General features: G+C 42.3%; 1 protein-coding gene across 1 annotated transcript; it reads right to left on the bottom strand.

The window, feature by feature from the left end:
• Positions 1-18,309: 18,309 nt before the first annotated feature.
• Positions 18,310-19,086, bottom strand: LOC137235848 (protein OPI10 homolog). Its single transcript, XM_067758661.1, has one exon. It carries the CDS (start codon positions 19,046-19,048, stop codon positions 18,461-18,463), a length of 588 nt encoding a protein of 195 aa, XP_067614762.1. The 5' UTR covers positions 19,049-19,086; the 3' UTR covers positions 18,310-18,460.
• Between the last annotated feature and the right edge of the window lie 497 nt (positions 19,087-19,583).

Raw genomic sequence — 19,583 nt, 5'->3', positions numbered from 1 at the left:
GCATCATCTCTAGATGGTTTTCGGGATCCGTCCGGGATTCCGTCGGGGTCACTTCGGGAATTTTTCTCAACTAATACGGGATCATTTGGGGACCCTTTCGGCATCATTTCTGGATGGTTTTCGCTATCCGTCAGGGATCCCATCAGGGTAATTTCGGGACTATTAGGGGATCATTTGAGGACCTCTCCAGCATCATTTCTGGACAGTTTTCGGGATCCGTCCGGTCATTTTGGGACCCTTTCGGCATCATTTTTGGATGGTTTTTGGGATCCGTCCGGGATCATTTCGGGACTATTAGGGGATCATTTGAAGACCTTTCCGGTTTCATTTCTGCATATTCCGGGATCCGTCGGGGATCTCGACGGGGTCATTTCGGGACTATTTCGTGATCATTTCTGCATAGTTTCCGGGGTTCGTCCGAGATACCGTCGACCGAATAATACGGGATTATTTGGGGACCCTTTCGACATCATTTCTGGATGGTTTTCGGGATCCGTCAGGGATTATTTCGGGACTATTAGGGGATCATTTGAAGACCTTTCAGGCATCATTTCTGCATAGTTTCCGAGATCTGTCGGGGATCTCGACGGGGTCAATTCGGGACTATTTCGCGATCATTTGGGATACCTACCGGGAACACAACTGCATGGTTTTCAGTATCCGTCCGGGATCCCGTGAGTGTAATTTCGGGACTATTAGGGGATCATTTGAGGTCCCTTTCGGCATCATTTCTGGATGGTTTGCGGTATTCGTCCGGGATCCCGTCGGACTCATTTCAGGACTTTTTCTCGAATAATAGGGGATCATTTGAGGACCTTTCCGGTATCATTTCTGCATAGTTTCCGGGGATCCTTTGGGGCTCTCCACGGGGTCATTTCGGGACTTTTTCGCGATCATTTGGGGTACCTACCGGGAACACAACTGCATGGTTTTCAGTATCCGTCCGGGATCCCGTCAGTGTAATTTCGGGACTATTAGGGGATCATTTGAGGTCCCTTTCGGAATTATTTCTGGATGGTTTGCGGTATTCGTCCGGGATCCCGTCGGGCTCATTTCAGGACTTTTTCTCGAATAATAGGGGATCATTTGAGGACCTTTCAGGCATCATTTCTGCATAGTTTCCGACATCTGTAGGGGATCTCGACGGGGTCAATTCGGGACTATTTCGCGATCATTTGGGGTACCTACCGGGAACACAACTGCATGGATTTCAGTATCCGTCCGGGATCCCGTCAGTGTAATTTCGGGACTATTAGGGGATCATTTGAGGTCCCTTTCGGCATTATTTCTGGATGGTTTTCGGTTTTCGTCCAGGACTCGTCGGGGTCATTTTAAGACTTTTTCGAGATCATTTTGGGTACCTTTCTGCATCATTTCTAATGGGTTTCGGGATCCCGTCGGGGTCATTTCGGGACTTTTTCGGGATCATTTGGGGTCCCTTTCGGCATCATTTCTGGATGGTTTTCGCGATCCGTCCGGGATCCCGTCGGGGTCATTTCGGGACTTTTTCGGGATTTTTAGGGTTCCTTCCGGCATCATTTCTCGATATGGTTTTAGGGATCCGTCCGGGATCCTGTCAGGGTAATTTCGGGACTATTTCGGGATCATTTGGTGCACCTTCCGGCATCATTTATACATTGTTTTCGGGATCGGTCCGTTATCCCGTCGGGGTAATTTCGGGACTTTTTCTCGCATAATACGGGATGACTTAGGGACCATTTCGGCATCATTTCTGGATGATTTTCGCGATCCGTCTGGGATCGCGTGGGGCCATTTCGGGACTATTACGGGATCATTTGAGGACCTTTCCGGCATCCTATCTGGATGGTTTTCGGTATCCGTCCGGGATCCTGTCGGGGTAATTTCGGGGCTATTTCGGGATCATTTGGTGCACCTTCCGACATCATTTATACATGATTTTCGGGATCGGTCCGTTATCCCGTCGGGGTAATTTCGGGACTTTTTCTCGCATAATACGGGATGGTTTAGGGACCATTTCGGCATCATTTCTGGATGGTTTTCAGGATTCTTCCGGGATCCCGTCGGGCTCAGTTCAGGACTTTTTCTCGAATAATAGGGGATCATTTGAGGACCTTTCCGGTATCATTTCTGCATAGCTTCCGGGATCCTTTGGGTCTCTCAACGGGGTCATTTCGGGACTTTTTCTCGCATAATACGGGATGATTAGGGACCATTTCGGTATCATTTCTGGATAGTTTTCGGGATCCGTCCGGGATCCTGTCGGGGTAATTTCGGGGCTATTTCGGGATCATTTGGTGCACCTTCCGACATCATTTATACATGATTTTCGGGATCGGTCCGTTATCCCGTCGGGGTAATTTCGGGACTTTTTCTCGCATAATACGGGATGGTTTAGGGACCATTTCGGCATCATTTCTGGATGGTTTTCAGGATTCTTCCGGGATCCCGTCGGGCTCAGTTCAGGACTTTTTCTCGAATAATAGGGGATCATTTGAGGACCTTTCCGGTATCATTTCTGCATAGCTTCCGGGATCCTTTGGGTCTCTCAACGGGGTCATTTTGGGACTTTTTCGGGATCATTTGGGGTCCCTTCCGGCATTATTTCTGGATGGTTTTCGGGATTCGTCCGGGACCCGTCGGAGTCATTTCAAGAATTTTTCGGGATCATTTGGGGTACCTTCCTGCATCATTTCTAATGGTTTTCGGGATCCCGTCGGGGTCATTTCGGGACTTTTTCGGTATCATTTGGGGTATTTTTCGGCATCATTTCTAGATGGTTTTCGGGATTCGTCCGGGATACCGTCGTGATCATTTTGGGACTTTTTCTCGACTAATTCGGGATCATTTGAAGACCCTTTCGGCAACTTTTCAGGATGGTTTTCGGGCTCCGTTCGGGATCCTAGCAGGGTAATCATTTGGGGAAATTTTCGGCATCATTTCTGGATAGTTTTCGGGATCCGTCCGGGATCCCGTCGGGGTCATTTCGAGACTATTGGGGGATCATTTGAGGACCTTTCCGGCATCATTTCTGGATAGTTTTCGTGATCCGTCCGGGATACCGTCGCCACCATTTCGGGACTTTTTCGGGACTATTTCGGGATCATTTGAGGTATTTTCCGACATCATTTCTGTATGGTTTTCAGGATCCATCCGGGATCCCGTCGGGTCATTTCGTGACTTTTTCGGGATCATTTGGTGTCCCTTCCGGCATAATTTCTGGATGGTGTTCGGGATCCGTCAGGAATCCCGTGGGGGCCATTCCTGTACTTTTTCGGGACTAATACGGTATGATTTGGGGAGCCTTTCGGTACCATTTCTGGATGGTTTTCGGAATCCGTTTGGGAACCCGTCGGGGTCATTTCGGGACTTTTACGGGACTAATACGGGATCGTTTAGCGACCCTTCCGGCATCATTTGTGGATGGATTTCGGCATCTATACGGGAACCAATCAGGGTAATTTCGGGACTTTTTGGATCATTTGGGGACCCTTTAAGGGTCATTTCGTGACTTTCTGTATTGTTACGATATCATATGTGGACCCTCTCGGCATCATTTCTGGATGGGTTTCGGGATCCGTTCGGGATCCCATCAGGGTTATTTCGCGACTTTTCGGGACTATTTCGGAATAATTTTGGGACCCCTCCTGGTTAATTTCTGGATCATTTTCGGGATCTGTCCGTGAATTTTAGTATCATCTTGGGAGCCTTCCGGGATCATTTTAGATCTCTCCGCTACAGGTAGTTCAGCACACATGCCTTTTTAAATTATGAGCTTTTATGGCCGTGGATTTGTTGCTAATTATTCGTAATTAAAATTCGGTATGTTTTATCTTCAATCTATCACAGCTTTTTCGTTCTAATTTTGAGTTTTTTAAATGAATCGTGTAACGAACTCTTATAACTATAATTACACTTTTTGTAATATTTTAACCAACTAAATACCCGAAAATGCAACACTATTTTCATCTAAAAAATTCTCTTTGATTTTAGCTAATTGTAGTTTCACTCCTTTGTTCTGTGAGTAGTAATTCTTTCACCCCTCTCATATCAGTTAATTTAATTTAAAAACAAAATTTATTTTTTTTTTTTTGAATTCGAAAAAACTGTATTGTACTATTCATGAAAGCGTGCCTTTCAGCTTATCTTCTCATTTATTTCATTTTTTTTTTTTACTAAATTACAAAAATAAAATACATTAGACAAAAATTATTTTTAAACAGATAACTTGATAAAAAGGCTAACGTGAATAGCACATATATTTTATTTTCTCCTTGCGGACAGGGCGGCGGGTAAAGGCTAGTACATACATATATGTAAATAATTCTATCAGCATTGCTCTTTGTGACTAAGTAACAGGTTGCGGTATGCATATGCAAGTTAACACAGGTAACCAATCATCCGGCCAAAATATCGCTTCCACGGAATTTGCTGATGGCCCTTCTACAAGTTTGCACGTAACAACAAATAAAAATTCAATACCGCAATAATAACGCATCCGGCCATACTGCTGACCGAACATTTATAGTCTTGCGCGTGACAACAACAAACCAAATACAAGACAATAAGCGGAATTGGTTCAACAATTGCTAGTGCAATCAACTAAGAAGTCGCGCGGCTAATAACGTGCAGTAACTAAAGCTAGGGCAAGTAGAGTAGGTATTTAGACGTTAGCGTCGCTCTTGTGTTTTCAGTTATAATAATTTCTCCGCTGAGACCGGCTGCCCTTGGATTAACAAGGGGCCAAGCAAACAAATCCTTGTAAAAGGCATGCGTGTTTGGCCGTGGGTTTGGACCAACCTCCTAAAAAATAATTTATCGAGTGAAAATACTCAATACATTGAAAAGAAACACAAGTGCCTTCCACAATAAATAAGTTTAAAAAAATAATTTCTCGAGTGAAAATACTCAAGACACTGAATAAAAAACACAAGTGCCACCATAGAAGTGCCAAAATAAATAAGTTAAAAAAATATAATTTATCGAATAAAAATATTCAAGGCATTGAATAAGAAACACAGGTGCCACCATAGAAGTGCCACGATAAATAAATTAGAAAGGTAAAAAATATTTAGGGTATTGCACGCCGTAGGCGTTGCCGTCGTGGGACCACCATCAATACAACAATCAAGGAGACACACAAGATATTAGAAAAGTAAAAAAGCAATAGAAAATATTTAAGGCATCGCACGCCACAGGTTGCCATCGTGGGACAACCAACTTTAATATAGCAACCATTCACCACCATCAATACAACAATCAAGGAGACACACACGATATTAACATGGAAATATTTATGTGAGTAGAAAGTTTAGCAGCTAACTATATTAATCAATAAAAGTGTAAAATCAATAAGTTAAATCTGAGTTTCCCATTCGAGAAAGTAAAGAAAAGATAGTATTTGAATAGATGATTTTTTAATTCAAAACCATGGGCGCCCAGACTCTCCAAACCCTTCTAAATATTGCAATCCGTACGGCAAACGAACATTCTAGACAGGAATTTTAGACCCACATAGACGAACTTACAAATAGTTGTGACAGATCCTTAGACGTAGTAAAGACCATGCCGGAATTCAAGGGTGATCCTACCCGTTGTGCCTCCTGGAGACAAGCGGCGCACACTGCGTATAAAGTATTCGAGGGATACCAAGGTAGTTCTAAGCACTACCAGGCAGTGGGCATCATAAGAAACAAAGTGGTAGGGGCGGCGGACAGTGTATTGTCGTCCTTCAACACAGTCCTGAATTTCAAGGCAATTACTGCACGGTTAGATTTCGCATACGCCGATGAAAGGCCCATCCACCTAATAGAGCAAGAGTTGTCTACCTTAAGGCAGGGTAAATTATCAGTGATAGCGTTCTACGATGAGGTTGAAAGGAAACTGAACCTCATAATAAACAAAACGATCATGACTCATGGTGGAAATGCCACCCTAATAGAAATGGAAATGCCACTCAATAGTAAATACCGCGAGGACGCTCTCCGTGTTTTTATTTCGGGACTCAATCGTCCTTTACAAAGCACAAAGGGCGTACCAATGGATGTGGTCGCTCTCAAGGTTCAGACAGAATAGACCTCAACGAATAAATGGTAATGATGAGAGGTTCCATCAAGGAGCCTATCCAAGGGCTCCTCGTCCAAATATTGGCAATCCGAGTGGCTTGGCCAACCGAAACACCACTCAGCTCTTCGAAAAACAGGCACCAGCTTTTCTGGCTAGGGAAAGGCCAGAGAAAAGACCACACAGGAGCGGCCAACAGGCATTACAAAATGTAAAAACGATAAACAACCTTACCCAGGAACAGGACGTGTCTGAGGGAGAATATTGGAATAATGCCAGTTATGATAATTACTACCAGAGCGAGGGTTATGAAGAATGTAATCCCGTTGAATACCAGGGCGAAACAAATGACGATGTGAATTTTTTTGGACAAAATCCCTCTTGCCCTATATCAAGCGGACAATCGGGGGAAGAGTTATAAAATTCCTTATTGACACTGGTGCTGCGAAAGGGAATCAAATGCGCAAAGCGCACCTTTAGAGTCAAATCTATCGACGGCTCCACTGAAATTGACAAATGTTGTACAATCAACATTTTTAATAAAAATACTAGATTCTTTATCCTACCCAGCTTGGACACCTTCGACGGTATCATAGGTGTTGACCTATTAACGGGAGTGAACGGTAAAATAGATTGTAAAAACGGGCTTCTTATTTATGACGGTGGGCAGGAAAGGCTCTTTTATCACTATTGCCCGGATGTTAATAAATTAATAGAAACGAGCGTGAGTTGGATATTCCCGCACTATTGCAACAACACGCTAAAGTTTTCGCGGACCCCAATGAAGCTCCACCCTATAACACCAATATTATAGGAACAATAAGGACCACCGATGGCCTTCCGGTTTACTCAAGGAGCTACCAATACCCCGTAGCTTCAACCGAGTTTTTCAATAAGGAGATTTCAATTGTCTTGCGTGACGGTATAATATAACCATCCCGTTCTCATTATAATAATCCAATTTGGGTTGTAAGTAAAGTTCGGCTTCCACCAAATTAAGCTAGCTGAAAATAATCGAGAAAAAACAGCATTCTCGGTCAATAACGGCAAGTACGGGTTCTGTAGGCCCCCGTTTGGCCTAAAAAATGCGTCCAGCATTTTTCAGAGGGCCATTGATTAAGAGTGTTAAGAGAAGAAATCGGTAAAATATGCCACGTCTATGTAGACGATTTAATGGGCATAGACCAGGTCCTACACAAAATTAACGCCGCTAATATGCGAGTGTGCGCCGACAAGTCCAAATTCTTACAAAAAAGTGTCGAGTTTCTCGGCTTTACAGTGTCTAAAGAGGGTATCAAGACATGCCCCGATAAAATCAGGGTGTTTAGGCCAAATTCCTAACTTTTACCTGATTGACGGCGCCCCTCCCTAACGTTTTAATAATATTTCCAGCCACCCACACTCACGCCGCATTTGTGTGCATGCATGCACATGTATGCGTTTCATACACATGCACGTGTGTGTGCAGGTTGTCATCACCCATGCACGTATATGTGGGGGTTGTTGTGTGTGTGGCTTTTTTCCCCTCCTTAATACCAGAGGACTTTTTCGCGGCTTATCGGTTGTCCTCAACGGGATAACCGGCCTCTTTCTCGATTGACCGCCAACCAGCACACAACGCACAGGATCACCATCGTCAAGTTATACACAAAGGTAATATTGTATCCTCTTTATATTTCCTTACACTCGTAATTAAATATTATTTTATAACGAGGAATTCCTCTTATGTTTTTGTTTATTTCTTTTGAGCGAACCATCCACTCCAAGATCGACCCGTGTGCGCCTACCCACTTCCGGTTTCAGACGCACCCAGGCCGAACATTGGTCCTTACGTACCGGAAAAAGAACTAAAAGCCTAAAATTACAGTCCACAACGCAGCACAATTTTGCCTACTAGACAATTTGCCGAAGGATTTTGCCTACAAAAAATTTATTTGCCACAGCAAATCACAGCAGCCAAAAATTGACAAGGAAAAAGTTGGAGTTTTTATATTGTACATAGGTGACCAGAGCCACAGCATATTCGCCAACCACAGCACAGCACAATCAAATTTTCTTACGACAAACTAAGAAGTAAGTGTTATATTTCTTGCCACTTTTTTTTTTGAGTGTTGTTTTTTTTTGCAAAATAAAGAAGAAACCCGTGTAGTGCGCGAAAAAATTAAAATCAAAAAAAAAAAGTGAAAACAGTGAAGTGATTTAGTGAGCACCAATTTAATTTCTATTTTCAAAGGTTAAATCACTCGGTTTGTTAGCCTTTATTTCAGTCCTTGTGATTATCTGGTCTACCCCCACCAGTGGTAAGGTTTTCCAGACACAACACAAGGAAGAGGGTAACCTAACCTCACTTTCCGCACCATACTAAATAGGTTTTTGTTGTTGTTTTTTTTTTGCACTTCACAAACACGAAATTAGGTTCAATTTAATTAATTAATCCGGTGCTCACTTCACTTTTAAACACTTTTTACACTTTTTTTGCGCTTGTTTTGCAATATCGCACGCATTTTTTCACTTTTTCAAAAATACACCCATTATCTGTGGAGGTAGCGAGTGGTCCCCCTTTTTTTGTTGTTGCCGCTGAGACAAAAAGTCTGTAAATTAAACCTTTTTGCTGTTGTCGCTGCTGTGACAAAAAGTCCATAAAGTAAACCCTTTTCAAAGCGCGCACTAGGTATTCGCATTGCCGAACACGAAGCAGACATAAAAAAACAAAAACCCACTACAGCCCTATCACAACATATGATTAGCAACGGCCATACAGCAGATTTTACCAACACGACAATTATTGATAAGGAGAAAAGAGAAATGACGAGATATACCTTGGAAAGCTTGCACATTTTAGAAAACAGAGAAAGGACCATGAACAAGAAGGAAGATAGCGATAATATTGCCGCAGCATACATGCTTTGTCTAAACAGAAAACAAATTAGTTATGACAAGACTACCACACAAGGTGGTACTGATGAGTAAATGTTAATATTGTCCGATATTGTTGTAAGTGTAGAATTTTTGTTTACTTTAAAAATACTGTGTTAATTTATATGTATGTACATGCTTTTCAACGTCGGGCGTAAGGTGAATTAATCGTTTTATTTGCACCAGCATAAATTAGATCAGACTAGCCTACAAATCATAAAAAATAAAAATTATCGAACTGATCGCAAAAAACCCAACAAGTAAACCTTTTTCGTTGTCGCTACTCTGACAAAGTCTGCAATAAACAAAATAAATAATAAACTTCGAATTTCAATAGTGTTTATTTACGGCTGGGCAGGTATTTTTACTCTAAAGCGTTCCATTTCTATAATCGGCAATTTTCTCTTTAATAAACGTAAATAAAACAATGGAAACCTACATCCGTTTAGCAGAGTCAATCGCAGAGTTTGATAAAGATTACAGCCTTATTCCGGAGAGCGACCATAGCAAACACACCCTTGCAATACAGCAGGAAGAGTTGTGGCTCTTGTGGAAGAAGGTAAAGTCTGCGTTTGATTCGCTATTGGGATCTGATGAGCTGTCAGCGGATGACGTTATGGCGATCAGAAAGAAGCAAAAGGCAGCATACGGAATCTACGTGCGATGTTCAGCGTCTATATCTGCTGAGGCAGAAAAATACAAGAAGGATGAAAAGAACGTCAACCCTGAGCAAGAACCTCATGCGCATAAAATTCGCCTCCCTGCTTGCGACACGTAAGTTTTTAAAGGGGATTGTCTGTCTTGGCCAACTTTTCGCGACCTGTTCACGGCAATATATATAAACAATTCTAGTTTGAAAGGGGTGGAAAAGTTATTTCATCTCAACAACAAAACGCAGGGCGAAGCAAAAGATATCGTAAAAAAATGCCCTCTCACAAATGAAGGTTTCGAGATGGCCTGGAAAAACTTGTGTGAAAGATACGAAGGCAAACGTGTCTTAGTCAACACACAACTACAAATTTTATTCAACTTAAAAAAGGTAGAAGGTGAGTGTGGCAGTTCAATAAAAAAGCTGCAATATGATATAAATAATTATATTTCGTCTCTCAAATGCCACAAAATTGACACTTCCAATTGGGATGCAATCCTGACCTATCTATGCTCAACCAAGTTACCAGAGAGCACGCTGGCTCTTTGGGAGCAAAGTATAGACCATAAAATGGATATATCCAAGTGGGAGGATATGGATAAATTCCTGTCTAATCGGTTTCAGACACTTGAAACAGTGTCTGGTTTTACAGGGCATGCCACTTCGAAAGTGCAAAAACCAAACGCGTCGCGACAATCGTCCGAAACCTCTACGAAAAGACTTGGTGCTTTTTAAACGGAAGTATCCAAGCAAACAATAAAATCAATTTGTAAAATGTGTAAATCCCCTGAACACAGATTACGCAACTGTTCACGCTTTTGCGAGTTAACCTCTCCAGAAAGGATTAAATTCATAAAATCTACAAGTAGTTGTCTGAATTGTCTATCCCCAGGAACCACAGTGACCAGATGCACCAGTTCCTACAACTGCAATACGTGCCACTCTCGTCACCATACGCTCCTGCATGCCTATACCCTACAGAAAAACACCACCTACAACTCGCCCCAACACTCCTACGATAATAGGCCCTCTACTTCTAGACAGGCATTAGCGAGACAGGAATCAGAAAAACCAGGTTCAAACGGGAACAAAAATGTGACATCCTGTCATACGAATTCCAGCACAGGTGTGCTATTAGGAACTGCTCGCGTACATATTCACCATAATGGTACCGACTTCTCCGCGCGGGCATTAATTGATTCTGGGTCTGAATGTTCCTTTATAACAGAAAGACTGAAGCGCAGAATCAATTTGCCAGCGAGGAAAATACATGCCCAGGTTTCAGGTATCACAAATGCGGTGTCAGCGCAGGTGAAAGAGGCATCCAACATCGAATTACGTTCACCAGTGGATGCCTGCTTCAGCCTGACTACACCCGTTCAAGTCCTAGCCAAACTCACTGGGAATCTTCCATCCTGCCATATCAAGCCATGACTATGCAGGCATTCCCAGACTTGGTTTTGGCAGACAAAAGGTTCTACATCAACGAAGACGTAGACCTCATACTTGGAGGAGACATAAACCCCCAAATTATACTGAGCGGTCTGAAAAAGAATATACTAAATACACTTTTGGCCCAAGAGACAGTGTTCGGTTGGATACTAACCGGTCGCATCGACGCACCGAGTCCAACGAAGAGCATCATGTCATTCTACAATGAGGTTGCGTTGGACAACCAATTAAAAGCTTTCGGGGAGGTAGGAAATGTTCCCAAACACAAAATGCTTAATGAAGAAGAAAGGTATTGTGAACAATTATTTAAGGACACAACAAAACGTGATGAAAGTGGAAGATATACAGTTTCGCTACCATTCAGACAGGATTACCCTGAGAAGATTGCATTAGGACCGTCCCTAAAACGCGCATGTTCACAATTCTTCAGAAATGAGGGGCGATTACTGAAAAACCAAGAGTTAGGGAAAGATTATGTTCGGGTGTTATCCGAATACGAAACGCTTGGACATATGAGAAAAATCAAAAACAATATTCCATCCGACGATTCAGATAATTATTTCCTGCCCCACCACGCCGTTGTAAAGGCGGAAAATACCACTACCAAAGTGCGCGTCGTCTTCAACGCGTCAAGTCCTACAGCAAATGGCATTAGTCTAAACGACATACTCCACCCAGGTCCAGTACTCCAAGCAGCCTTGCCTATTTTAATTCTACGTTGGAGACTGTACCGCTTTGTCTTTCATAGTGACATAGAAAAGATGTATAGGCAAATTTGGGTGACCGATAATCACGCCAAATTTCAAAGAATTGTCCATCGAACATCCCCCAACGAACCCATCAGTCTTTACGAACTAAAGACTGTCACATTTGGGGTAAACTGCGCCCCCTACCTCGCGATAGGGTCACTTCTACAATTGGCTGATGATGTAGAAAATACCCACCCAATAGCATCGGGTATATTACGCGAAAGTATGTATGTCGACGACGTTTTATCTGGAGGGCATACAATAGCGTCAACTATCAAAGCACGGAACGGGATTCGCCACTCAGCTGACTTTCCATTGCGCAAGTGGACATCAAATTGTGAGGAAATCCTTCAGGACATCCCCAAAACGGATCTGCTCAGCGAGGACTTCCTAGCGTTTGAAGAGGCTCGCTCGGCGAAGGCACTCGGAATACGATGGAACGCGCACTCAGACATGTTTTACTTTACAGCAGGAGCTTTAGGGAATGGCGATAACACCACCAAATGCGCAATCCTATCCGCTATAGCCAAACTTTTCGACCCTTTAGGCTGGCTTGCACCAATGGTCATAGTGGCAAAAATACTAATGCAGCATATCTGGTTAGAGGGCACCGGGTGGGACGAACCTGTCTCCCCAACTACCTTAGAACGGTGGGAAAATTTCACCCAACACTATAGCGAAATAGATAACATTAGGATACCGCGGTGGGTAAATTTTTCACCGGAAGACGACATAGAAATCCACGGCTTCTGTGACGCTTCCGAGAAAGCATATGCGGCAGCGGTATATATGCGCGTAAAAAGAGACGATCAGGTGTTCATACACTTACTCTTAGCAAAAACCAGAGTAGCTTCAGTGAAAACAATCTCGCTACCACGTTTAGAACTCTGCGGCGCCGTGCTGCTCGCAGAAATGATGGAATCAATATTCCGAAATATTCATTTGGGACCAGTAAAAGTTCACCTCTTGATGGATTCAACCATCGTACTCGCATGGATACGCAAGCCGCCCTGTACTTGGTCAACCTTCGTCGCACATCGAATCACCAAGATCCTCGATATGGTCGGTAACAAGGACTGGCTTCACGTTGACTCGGAATCTAGCCCAGCGGATTTAGGGAGCAGAGGACTACTAGCGTCAGATTTGGTCAACAAATCGTTGTGGTGGCAGGGTCCTTCTTGGCTACAAGAAGACAATTCTCACTGGCCAGCACAAGATGCCGATTACAACACGTCCGTTGAGGAAAGGAGGGCACAATCGTATGCCACGACAAGGGTAGATCATACAGATATTCTTGAACGATTTTCAGATTTGCCACGAGCTTTGAAAGTCTTATCTTATGTTAAGAGATTCTATAAAAGAACGCATCCTAAAGCCAAATCAGTGTTCCAAGAAAAGTCGTGCATAATCTCAGCCGATGAGATTAAGGCAACGACTCAAGCATTAATACGAGTCTGCCAGAAACAATTTTACGGTACCGAATATTTAAAATTAAAGAATAGGGAACCTATTGATCGGAAGAGTGAAATCCTGTCACTCAACCCATACATCGACAAAGATGACATTATCAGAACAGGAGGGCGTCTAGGGGCTTCAAAAGACATGTCATTCAACGAGCGGCATCCGAGCATCTTGCCTTACAATTGCAGGCTGTCTCGCCTTGCAGTCATGATGATTCATCATGATTCCCTTCATGGCGAGAACCAGCTCATGCTCCGCCTTATTCGCACCCAGTATTGGATTCCAAATGTCAAGACAATGTTCAGAGCCATCATCCACAATTGCAAAACCTGCATTATTCACAGGAAGCAGGCGCAGTCCCAACTTATGGGTACCCTTCCCTGCGAACGTACTACTTTTACTCGCGCGTTCACCAATACCGGGGTAGATTTCGCGGGGCCTTTCGACATCAGAAGCTACCGCGGTAGGGGATGTCGACTGTCCAAAGGCTACGTATGCCTATTTGTTTGTTTCACCACTAAGGCCATCCACCTAGAAGCCACTAGTGACCTGAGCACCCCATGCTTCCTCGCAGCCTTTTCGCGTTTTATCGCGAAAAGAGGATGTCCGAAAAACATCTACTCCGACAATGGTACGAACTTTGTCGGAGCTTCCAGATCTCTACGATCGGAATTCAAAGCCTTCCTGGCAGAAAGCCGAGACAAAACAGTCTCCAGGTATAGCCATCAAGCATTAACTTGGCATTTTATTCCCGCCGGCGCTCCACATATGGGCGGCCTGTGGGAAGCGGGAGTGAAGAGCTTCAAAAGCCACTTCAAAAAGGTCGCTTCTCTCCATAAATATACCATGGAGGAATTCCAAACCCTTTTGTGCCGGATCGAGGCATGCCTAAATTCACGGCCTCTCAGCCCGGCGTCCAATGACCCAACGGACCTGGAGCCGCTAACCCCAGGAAATTTTCTCACGGGCAGCCATCTTCTGGCGCCGCCAGAACCGGATGCGAACGAAAGCCCTGCCTCCATGATAAATAGATGGCAGAAGCTCAAGGCCCTCCATCAAACCTTCTGCCGGCGATGGAAAACCGAATATTTATCCGAACTTCAAAAACGAGTGAAGTGGAAGAATCCCAAAGAAAATATAAAAGTGGGAGACCTCGCTGTCTTCATAGAGGACAACTTATCTCCCAACGAGTGGAAGCTAGGTAGAGTCGTCAACGTACACCCCGGCGAAGATAACCGAGTACGTGTTGTCGACCTCAGAACCGAGAAGGGTAAAGTCGGACGACCTTTGTTCAAACTGATCCTTCTTCCTACGGAGATAGATTGTGAGAGGGCCACGAGCTCCTCTTAACAATTCTTCCGTTCCTCCACATCCCTCCTTTCAGAAACATCAACCCCAGCTCTCGTTCACCCGGAACGAGGCCAACCAATAACCCAACCGCAGATCCGTTATCTGCCTTTATCTGAATTCGGCCAATTCTATTTTTTAATTTCCAAAACAAATGCATTCGGCCCATTAAATTTTTTAATTTTCCAAAAAAGAGAACATCCCACAATTCACTCGCTCACCCCGAGCGAGGTCACCAGAAGCCCTAAAGCAGACCCGCTATCTGCCAAACAAAGGCCTTCGGCCTATTTTATTTACAATTTTCAAAATCCAAACCCTGCTCTCGCTCCCCTGAACGAGGCCAAAACACCGTAACACAGATTCACACTCTGCCACAGAATCCGCAATTAAATTAGCAATTACACCGCCCAAATATCATATCCCATATAACCTAAACGTCCAAATTTCAAAGTATTTTCGATTCGAGAATTATAAAATCGTCGAGAGAAAGTGTATTTCAAATGTTATTATTCTCCAATAATAATTTTCTATTGATATCCTTACACATTTCTGATCTAAGCTGTTAGTGTATTTGATATCATTGCAAAATTGAGTTTTGCCTATATGAATTAATGTTTGATTGTTTTTCGCTGTCTCTTTCTGATCATATTCATAAACATTTTTCAATCATGAGGATATGCTACAGAATTTTTAAACGGAAAGGTATTCGTAAAATTGATTTCATAAATGCGTTTTTAATTATACCTAGTATGAAAGAATTGACTTTTGGGTTTATATTTTAATTTTTATTCGTAAAAATTTCATTTGTAAGGAAATTATAATAATTGCCGAAGGTAATCTCAAATGTGACATATACATCCTCCGTCAGAGAAAACCCAAGTCATTCTGGTACGTAGAACCAGTTGCTGTGGCAATTTTCATTCAAATTGAAAATGCCAATTTTCACCACTAGCTTCTTTGAGAAAGAATATGGACAATAGGGATATGTTTTACTGCAGTAAAAGTTCGTTGTGGTAAATTTAAAATTACAACACCTGTAATACTTATTATTGGGTAGCTGGTCGAAGCTTTGCTAATTTTCTGCTATACTCATAGCTATAATCCAAGTTAGGATTGACTGCATTTCTGTTTCGCATGATTCGTTTAATTAGGAAACAAATTTGGATATGAAGACCAGGGGCTCGGAAATGGTATGCACGATTATCATCTTCCTTAGCCCATTGTATGCATTCAATTATATCGCGTAAATCGTGTTCCATGGGTTATTAGGTGTGTTATTTTGGATACGAATAATAATTACTACCACCCTTATATAACTTTGGACTCCTACTTTCTTTATAAATTCCCCGCCTACACTCTTGTCATTTCTTCTGATTTTATTAACTAAATAGTACGTATTTAAACATCATATGACAAATACAAATTAATGACTTACATGCTCACTGTCGCTCCCTAATACAATGGTTTTTGTATTTGATTGTGACTATTCCACATCCCAGAATGTAAGTGAGCCATTTCGCGTTGAAATAAAACAATTTTATTCCTTTAAAAATTAGGAAGTTAAATTAAAGGGTCAGCTTACTGATATTTCACAATATGAACGTCAATAACACTATCACCAATACACACAAATGAAGCTCACCTATCATGATTTTGTACCTCCATTTCCTTCTCCAATATTTGTAACGTTTTAGACTCCGGTTTTACGATGTATACGCTGCCGCCTTCAATGTCGAATTAGCACCATCTGCGCCTCCTAAGGCTGTGTTTACCCCGTCAGTTACAGCATCATTGCAATTGATTGTGCGTAGAAATACGATGGGATCTTTTAAACTATCTGAACTAAGCGCATCACAGGACTGACGATATTGCTCACTGAGCACAAATGACGCATAATAGTCTTCTTTTTAAAGTTTAAAAGTTTTCATTATATCTCAATAAGTTATGATCCACATCATTGGGGTAATTGCGATTAATAAATTTAGTTTATTTGTCGGTTGGGTTGCTTAATGTACAATCGGGCCTGTGGCAACTTTGCTTATAATGTAATACCCGCCTTATGCTGCCACCACCAGGTGCTGGTGCGAAATAGTATTCTTTCACCATCTAAGCTTTCGAGTTTGGGTTCATTGATAGAATTTGCATCATTCCTATGCGAACAGAGTTGTGTGACCAGGATTCCATCGCCTTCTACGTTTTGCTTCGAAGTAGCACGCAATACTTTAGTAACTTCATTGTAAAAATGACCGATGCGTGTGCGGTTAAGGATATCTATAAACTTTGGATCCGATTGGCAATGCACTTCTCTTAATCCAAAAACACATTGAATACATTTCTCCTTAGCACCACAGTGGACGCAAGAACGTTGTGTTGGCGTTGTATTCTTGATCTTTACCACAGGCTGTAATTACAGGAAATCGCCACAAAGTTTCAACTGAATTCGACAGAAGGGGTGCTCATTTTTTGCGTATGCGTCTGACTACGGCCTCGATTTTCTCAAAATATTGTCCATACACCATGGAGATCTCGTATGTGATTAGTCATTTGCATTTACGCCAGATTTGAACACTGGCTGGACGAGATGCCAATTCAATATAACGCTGTAACCCATAATCACCAGTGCCGATCCCGGCCAACGCGTGCAAAGTTGCAGCACCAATAAGACAAGCAGCTACACCTGTCGAAGCTGTAGCCACAGTGCCATCCGGTGGCAGAGCAGATATGATTTTACGCAAAAGAATACTTTTCCCTGTACCAGCAGAGCCCGTGAAGAATACACTCCTACCCGAAGGGCAGGTAATCAAAACAGTTATTTGTTCCTCACAAAGTCCTCGGGACCTAACGTTGATGTACTCTGATCCTGATAGTCGTTTTGCAGCTGGTTCTGCCTGACCATCGCCACCTTTTATTTAATCGAAACGTCGTTTTTTAGCAGCCAGTGGCGGTGGCGTTTTCCCCGGACCACGTCCTAACAGACCAGTCTTCATCCTGGCCATTATTATATCCTAGCTTGCAGCGCACTTTAAATAGTCGTTACCGCCCATTGAAACCCCGTCACTACAGATGACAAAATCAACATTTTTGCATAACTCATTACATTTGTACGATTCGTTCAAGGATTAGCCCCATTCTAGACAGAGGGTCCAAACCCCCACCCCCGAAAGCGGCTGTGCAGAGAGCGAACCCGGTCGCTTTTTCTAGATTCACCCCCATTTGCTCTACGTCCTCCAGGAACATCTCCCCTATTACCTCACCCCAACATCCTCTTAGAGACATTAAATGCCACGTAGACATACGACTGTACAATCTCACCGTCCTTTCTATCAATACAATTGTACATGGTTCTACTAAGGGGTGTCTTCGTAAAATCAGCTGTACATAATAACAAATTTGTTTAACATATATTGACTATGCGTATATAGTGATATATTTAAAGATTACCGATTTAAGTAGCAAATGAATTGGGGTATTGTGTAATTAGTTTAGGAGTCAGTAAACCTTTTTTAACAAGATCCATGGAAATGATTTCAAACACAGTCACTTTTTATAAGTTTGAATAGATTTACTAATAAATATCAGATTTATAAAAATTTAACTGTTCATGATATTACAAATAAAAATTATGAAATAGTAAAACACTGAAGCAAATACTATTCCACATCGCTATTCTGTATAAGAGCTCCGTATTAATCAGATAAATGCTCGATTTAAGAGGAAAACTCATCAGAAAGAATTTTTCTGGACTTAAAATCATCCTTCCATGTGCCCGATCACAATCGAAATGAACAAACCCGCGTACAAGAATTAGATTACTTCTTTTCTCGAAGTATGAACAAGAGGCTAATTAACACTTCCAGAAATTTGGATTATGAGCCATACGTCTTTGAAAGTCTGCATACCAATTTTGCAATGTCGATAGAGGCACTAGCGTTTCGTTGCTCAATGGTGGAATCTGTTGAGGAGTCATGGTGAAACTGGATGCGTAATTGAAAAAGTTTTCTAACATCTTTTGGCTAAATTGCAGATTTGCATTCGTATTTTGCACAGCTGGCGTCAACTCAGCAATCATAAGCTCTGGTTCGACTGAGATTGCAATTTGTGATGTATGTGAAATCTCTTGTGCACCAAAAATCATTCCATGCTCCGTCGCCTCTAGTTCATGTCTTTTCTTAAGTTGTGAGATTTTAAAGATTGCAGATGGCTTCGCATTGGATATGTGACCCAAGTACTGCCATGTTGGAGCCGAATTATCATCAGGCCAACTAAAGTATACAGCGGATGCTGTTCCTTCGGGCAGGGCTGTTACACCAGTTAAAAACACAACTATATAGTTAACATGATCTATATCTGGAACATTTATGACAACTTTATTCTCATCCACGGGTTTAAAATCTGTCTGCGGCAAACGCCCTGAAATAATCAATCCAAACATATTCAGCTACTCTACACCTTAAAAAGGCAATAAATAATTAAAAAATTTGCTCAACGAAGCGCTCTAGAACAATTGGCAAATACGTGACGATTTTAATTTCCGTAGCAACCAAGTTGAACTGGTCCAACGATTGTCAAAACTTATAATGTGGGTTGCAATTGCGAATTTGATTTTGGCACCAGTTATTTTCATATGGCAGTGCTTATATTTCTTATTTTCATATGCGACTGTATTGAGAAAAGAGCCAGGAATGTTAGGAATGCGGACATGGTCTTATTACCAGTTATATTTACATTTTAATGAACTCGAACATGGATTGGACGCACGGCTGAACCGCGCTTATGACTACGCAGACAGGTACCTAGGGTCATTTTCATCTCCTTTAATGGCAGTAGTAGCAAGAAATATATTATTTATATCTGGTGGAATTCTGGTGCTAATCCTGGCCCTAGGCATATACGATGAATATGTTTTTCAAGTGGAACACGTTTTAACAATAACGCCCTTTATACTAATGTTTGTATTTCGGCCGAAA

This window comes from Eurosta solidaginis, unplaced genomic scaffold (genome assembly GCF_040869045.1).
Source record: "Eurosta solidaginis isolate ZX-2024a unplaced genomic scaffold, ASM4086904v1 ctg00001131.1, whole genome shotgun sequence".
NCBI lineage: Eukaryota > Metazoa > Arthropoda > Insecta > Diptera > Tephritidae > Eurosta > Eurosta solidaginis.
This window is presented reverse-complemented; position numbering and strand designations above follow the sequence as displayed.

What these genes read in the sequence shown, in the direction of transcription:
- LOC137235848 (XM_067758661.1), bottom strand. Translation starts at nt 19,048, where the DNA reads ATGTTTGGATTGATTATTTCAGGGCGTTTGCCGCAGACAGATTTTAAA.